Here is a 6,511-nt window from a genome sequence, read left to right as displayed (position 1 = left end):
GGTCACACAGGGTCTGAACAACAGCGCCACCAGTCAGCGACCCTGCAGTGCAGTGCTAGGCCTGGAGCCCCAGAGATTTTAGTTTGCAGGCAGTGTCTAGGGAGAAAATCCCCAAGGAGAGCAAAAGCCTGTGTCCTGGGGCTCTGGGGCCTTCCAGCCTGCCCTGGTGTAGGGAGCAAGCCTCAGGCACTCATCTCTGTCCCCCACCCCCAGCCCTTTCACATCTCAGGGGAACAACATGTGTGGAATGAAGGATAATGGGGCAAAGTGCCCCCAAAACGACAGGCTGGGGTCATCCAAGAGGGTCCCCCTGGGGTCCTTGGCCCTGCTCGCCCCTCCCTCGTGCACTCCTGGTACAGGAACCCCAGAAAACCCCATCCCCAAATCCAGCCAGCACAGCTGGTGGTGACTGGGCCAACAGTGACGCCTGCTGGGCCATCAGCCTCCAACAGAGCCAAGGTCAGGCAGCCAGGCAGCTGCCCCAGCCGAGCGTTACTCTGGGAGTTCCAGGTCTTGCCTTCGTTCCAGGTCCTCCTTAAGCCTGTGGAGCGTGTGAGATGCAAACACTTCTGAAACCCAGACTAAATGCCCTCAACAACTGGAGGGGGTGCAGGGCTAGTGCCAAGGGCAGGTCCATCTAACAGAAAACTCAGGAAACACCACCGGGCACGTGTCACGGAGTGCAAGGCACAGGCGTCTGCAGCGTGACTGCACACCCTCTAGCCAGCGGTGCTCCGTCTTGGCTGCAAAGAGAAAAACCTCCCAGGGAGCCTTTAAAATTCCCTTGGAGAAGACCGAAGCCCAAGTCATTTCCCTGTGCAGCCAAGGCTGAGAAGCACTGCTCCTATTGAGCGCTTGTAAAGTCAGCTGGGTCTTCTCGGGGTCCCCTTGCACTGGCCCTCTTGGAATCAGGGTCCCCGTTGTGCAGGACATATGCTTTACAATGCGTTGTCACAGGTTTGTATACTTAACCATGATGGTTTTCCAGCACATGACAATGAGGAAGGCTTGTTTTTCTAATTCATGTAAGCCATTATTTGGACCAGCTGGAGGGCTGCAGGAGTCCTGGGCTCTCATTTCTCTCCTAAAGTATTAATCTGTCCATCCATCACCTTCTAGAGAGCTCACTAGGCGGGCAGCCTTTCCCTGATTTGAACCACGTCCTTGAATTGTGCTTAAAACTTTGGAGCATTGTCCGTTCTGAACACACAAGATTCCTGAACTTGAGGTTGGTGGCTGGTCCAGATTTCAGGACCTGGGGGAGTGTATTAGTCAGGGTTCACCAGGGAGACAGAACCGATGGTATGTGTGTCCATACACAGAAAGAGATTTAGAATAAAGAATTGGCTCACGAGCTTACGGAAGTATTCGGCACTGGGAACAGGAGGGGCAGGAAGTAGTTCCAACCTGAGTCTAAAGGCTCCAGATCCCGGAAGAGCTCATGTTTCAGTCTGAGTTTGAAGGCAGTTTGAAGGTCCGCAGGTAAGAGGAATTCCCTCTTAATAGGGGGAGGTTCAGCTGTTTTGTCCTATTCAGGCCTTCAGTGGGTTGGATGAGGCACCCCCACATTAGCAGGACAATCTGCTTCACTCTGTCTGCCTATATAAGTATTAATCTCATCAAAAAACACCCTCACAGACACGCCCAGATTTATGTTTGACCAAATATCTGAGCACCCTGTGGCCCAATCAAGTGGACACATAAAACCAACGGTCACAGGGATCCTTTAGGATGAATCTTTGCTGGTTGGAAGATGGGAGGCTCCCTCGAAAGGTAGGAGGTTTCCAGCCTAACACCTGTAATTAAACTGAGACGTGTGTGAAGGTTTTGTAAGGAGAGGATTCTTGGAGGAAATCTCTCTCCAACTGCATGCAGCCTGCTCATCTTGGTATGATTTCAGATCCATGGGCATGGAGTTCGTCATCTTGTGCTGTGCATCACATGACCCTCAACCCCACCTCCAAATAACACCTGTGCCTTCCCTCTTCCAGGTGAACTATGACCACTTTACTCTTGGTGTTTGTGACTCTGAGGGTCATCACAGCGGCCATCTCAGTAGAAGTTTCAGGTGAGGACATTCCCTCACATGTCTCATTTCTCCAGCAGGTACTGAGGACTGGATTCTGGGTGCTGGGTGCTAAGTCTGTGCTGCTAGACCCAAGGATAGAACTCCCCCTTTCCTGGCCTTTTCCGGCCCTGCCCCTTTTCTCGAAGGCAAACATAACTGCAAGGGGACAGCACACCTGTGGACATGAACACACGCGTGTGTCCAGGGGCTCTTGCTTGGGCAACGCTGCTCCCAGCTGCCCCCCAGATGGACGGCTGTGGGGGAGAGCTCCTGGCAGGTGCCCACCTTCCTAGCATCCTCCCCATGGATCCCACCTACAACTGCCAGTCAGTGAACTTGGGATTGTAGCAAGACATAGATGAGCCAAAAGAGAGAAAGCTGCCAAGGGAGGATCGGCGGAACATCAAAGGAGAGAAAGTTGCCTGAGAGAGTCAGAACGAAGCCCCCCAAATCACACAGGTCTCGGCCTTTCTCGGCAGACCAACTGGGAAGCCCGCCACGTGGTCTCTGCAGGGGGCAGGCACTGGGTAGGCTTCTGATCATCAAGCCCTGAACCAAATGAACAGACTATCCATTGAGTCCAGGACAGGCTTGCCCCAAAGTGGGATGCGTCTCCCCTAGATCCAGGCAAGCAAGGCGTCTGCTCTGGGCCAGGTGCTGACCCCCCTCCAGCCCCAGCACTCCCACTAAAGGACGAGGAGTCTGTCGTACCAATGAGACATGACCACCCAGATCCACGCTCCCCCTTCAGACCACACTCGGTCCCCAGGATGCCCTGAATTTCCTGTCCAAGGGGACCCAAGCCACTGCCAAGGCCGTGTGGGTCTCACCTCTGGGTCCATCCTCCTATGAGGGGAGCACACCCCTGGTGGGAGCCGACCCTAGGCCCAAGGGGGGGTTAGTGGGGGCTGTTTGTAGGGGTGTGTGGACAGAGCTGGGGTGTGGGCTGGATAAACACAGATCTCTCACTGTGCACAGCAGTGGTGGGAAAAGAAGGGGCCTGGCTGCCCCCACCCCACAACACACACACTTGCGGCCACCACATTCCCAATACAAACCTCTCAGAAATCCAAGAATTCTGTTTGAATCTGGCTTTTCATTTGGAAAAGTGTCATTGTCAAATAGAAAGCAGAACATATTTTATTTAACAATGTGTTGGCTTGATTTATAGCTTTAAATATTTAATATGGTATAGGGGTCTCCATATGTACGCCTGCTCTGGGACCCACAAATATCCAGCCCCTGGCTATCACCTGGGGGGGCTGCCCACCCAGGCAAACCAGCTCACTAGAGTTTCCTGAGAGCTTTAAAAACTTCAGAGCCACGCACCGCAGTCACCCCGGCTCTTCCCAGACAACCTCCACCACTACCACCTGCTGTGCTGTGGGCGAAGGCTGAGCATTCGGAGGGAGATTTTTGTGGAAGGTGACTGTCCAGGACATCAAAAGGTCATATCCAAATATTCCTGCTCCCCCTTCCTTGCCCTGTCATGTAGCTACTACCCACAAATATCTGGAACAGTTTTATTTTCAACCTGTAGGCACTTCAGGATAAAACGTCCATAGTGTATGACTCACCAGGAAAGGTGCAATTTCTTCAAAGCTGTTTCTTTCCCACTCCAGGAAGATCTTTTACTTCTAACAGGGTTTGGTAAACACACTGCATCGTCCCTATCAATACTGACCATGATTTTTTTGTGGAGTCTAATCACCTCCCACCCGACACCCCACGTCTGCCTCTTTGCAGGCTTGAATGTCTGGTCTCTGCTGATGCCTCTCCGGTGAGGTCCCTGATTCTCCAGCGGCACAAGAAAATTACTTGTCCTTCTGCAAAGTTGGGATGAAGCCCAAAGCAGAACACCTCAAGTGGGGCACATGTTGTGTGGAATTTTTTTCTGCCCCATGATAATTTTTTCCAAAATGTTTGAGCTAAGCTGTCACTCCAGAAAGATGGGTCCTGTTTATCCAATGGCTTGGCATCCCCTAGGGCACCCCACATTGAGAAACAGAGAGGCAGTCTTGACTCTGAAGTTTCCCCTGCCCTCTTCGGCAGCCCTTTGCTGGCTCCATAGGTCCTGCCTTGAGGCTCAGAGACGAGGGGTCTGGAGGAACACCGCTCTGGAAAGGGTGTTGTAAGGCTTCCTGGGAATCCCACGTGGCACAGGAGCACCCTCCCCCCAGCATAATCACAAACACACTCATTGGATTTTGTCATTTCCCGAAGGACTGACTGGGAGGCTGGGTGGTCCTCCCTAAGTACTAACAGGTCTGCCTCCCCCCCATCTCTCCCCACAGAACCTGACAACTCACTGAGTGTCAGCATCCCGGAACCGTCCCCGCTGCGGGTCCTCCTGGGGAGCACCCTCACCATCCCCTGCTATTTCATTGACCCCATGCACCCGGTGACCACCGCCCCCTCCACCGCCCCCCTCACCCCAAGAATCAAGTGGAGCCGCATTTCCAAGGAGAAGGAAGTGGTGCTGCTGGTCGCCACTGAAGGGCAGGTGCGGGTCAGCAGTGCCTACCAAGACAAGGTTTCGCTGCCCAACTACCCGGCCATCCCCAGCGACGCCACCTTGGAAGTCCAAAGCCTGCGTTCTAATGACTCTGGGGTCTATCGCTGCGAGGTGATGCACGGCATCGAGGACAGCCAGGCCACCCTGGAGGTCGTGGTGAAAGGTGAGAGCCTCCCACAGGGACACTGCTTCACCTGCAGAAAGAACCAGAAGGTTCCCTCACCCGGGTGGACCCAGCCAGGCTGGCGTTCAAATCCCAGCTCCTCTCCCCACCCCACCAGTTCGCACCTCATTCAAACTTACTGAACTTCAGTTACTGCCTCTGCAACATGGAGCTGGCAATTTGCAGTCATCCTCTCTGGACATTAAGGGAATTAAACACTTCCTGGCCACAGTCACACGTAAATGACAGGTTACATTTGGCAACAATCCTGTAATTGGGTGGGACTTGTGATCCTCCCCATTTTATAGACAGGCAAACCGAGGCTGACCGGCTTGCCCGGAGTTTCCCTGGAAGCGAGGCAGAGCAGCCTCCTGGCTCTTCGTCTGGGTGTCCTCTCCCTCCCCAACCTCCACCCTCCATTCTCAGTTCCACAAGCCAAAGAGGGAGATAAAGTGTCTCCGGCTCCCTCTCAGCGGCCCGAGGAGAATGCCTGTGACCTTGGTTGGCTTCAGAACTTTGATCAGCGTCAGATTTTTCCCGCTGGGAGGCTCTGTCAAAGACGGCCCTCCTCTGGGCATACCTTAACAGGGCTCCCACAAGGATGCCCTTGGGCCGATGGGCATGGGACTCTAAGTGTCCTTCCCCACAGTAAATATAGGGTTCTAGAGTGACAAGAGAAAATCATAAGGAGACAGATTTTAGTTCAATTCAAAGAACTTTCTGATTATCAGAATTATCCTGAATATTCAGTAAGGCTGCTTTGTGAGGTAGTGAGTTCCCCATTATTAGAGGTATTCCAGCCAAAGTCGAAGGGCCACATGCAGACGTGGAGAGGGTTCCACACATCAGCCAGAGGCCTAGACCAGATGTTTCAGAGGCCCCTTTGACTATTGCTATAATTCAAGGGCCTGGATGATGGGAGGCTGTGCCTGACCTGCTCTCCCACCGGCGTGTGTCTTGCAGGCATTGTGTTCCATTACAGAGCCATCTCGACGCGCTACACCCTGGACTTCGACAGGGCACAGCGGGCCTGTCTGCAGAACAGTGCCATCATCGCCACGCCCGAGCAGCTGCAGGCCGCCTACGAGGATGGCTTCCACCAGTGTGACGCCGGCTGGCTGGCCGACCAGACTGTCAGGTGAGTCCCAAGGCCACGGGTGGAGCGAAGGGGCAGGTGATGGGTTGGAGTGCTGGCCAGCGCTGAGCTGGCACCAGTGTGACACCACAGCTGGCCTCGGTGGGGGCTGGAGGGATGCCTGAGTCAGGCCCCCGTGGCCTGTCCCAAATCCTCATTAAGCTGTCCTGTGGCTGCTCCCACGTCTGCTGTACATGAGCACTTTCTCCATGCAAGTTACGCATCATTGTTCTTCCTACCCATTGTTCCTTTAGCCATGATTTCTTCACCGACTTTTTTATAAATGTTGGTGTTTTATGTGTTTTTGTAAACCGCTTTACATTAGGCTTCTTGGCACAGATTTCCCTGAGCCCAGCTTTACCCCTGAGGAATCTCAGTGGGGAGCTAGCCTGTTAAGGCAAGATAAGGCCATTCCCCGGGGTGGATGGAGCCCTAAAGGCAAAAGCCAGAACCACAAAGCCTCAAGAAGAAAACAAAGGAAAATATTTTTGCAATATTGGGGTAAGCAAAGGAGATGTTAGGACACCAAACCCACTAACCATAAAAAAAAACAAAACAGATGAGGCCACAGCCTATGGTACAGGAATCCACATCTCACCTTGGAAAATGTGGGCTCAGCCACCCACCCTC

The 6,511-nt window shown here is 53.4% G+C and overlaps 1 protein-coding gene across 1 annotated transcript in view; it reads left to right on the top strand.

Annotated features, from left to right (window-relative positions):
• Window positions 1-1,982: 1,982 nt before the first annotated feature.
• Window positions 1,983-6,511, top strand: part of ACAN (aggrecan) — a 33,346-nt gene continuing 28,817 nt past the window's right edge. The window contains exons 1-3 of the mRNA XM_073227105.1: window positions 1,983-2,068; window positions 4,363-4,746; window positions 5,710-5,884. Coding sequence (XP_073083206.1) covers window positions 1,999-2,068; window positions 4,363-4,746; window positions 5,710-5,884 — 629 coding nt within the window. The 5' untranslated portion in view covers window positions 1,983-1,998. The remainder of the gene's footprint in view (window positions 2,069-4,362; window positions 4,747-5,709; window positions 5,885-6,511) is intronic.

Source organism: Manis javanica, chromosome 18 (genome assembly GCF_040802235.1).
Source record: "Manis javanica isolate MJ-LG chromosome 18, MJ_LKY, whole genome shotgun sequence".
Classification (NCBI taxonomy): Eukaryota; Metazoa; Chordata; class Mammalia; order Pholidota; family Manidae; genus Manis; species Manis javanica.
The sequence above is the reverse complement of the archived record's forward strand: the minus strand, read 5'-3'. Positions and strand labels throughout refer to the sequence as shown.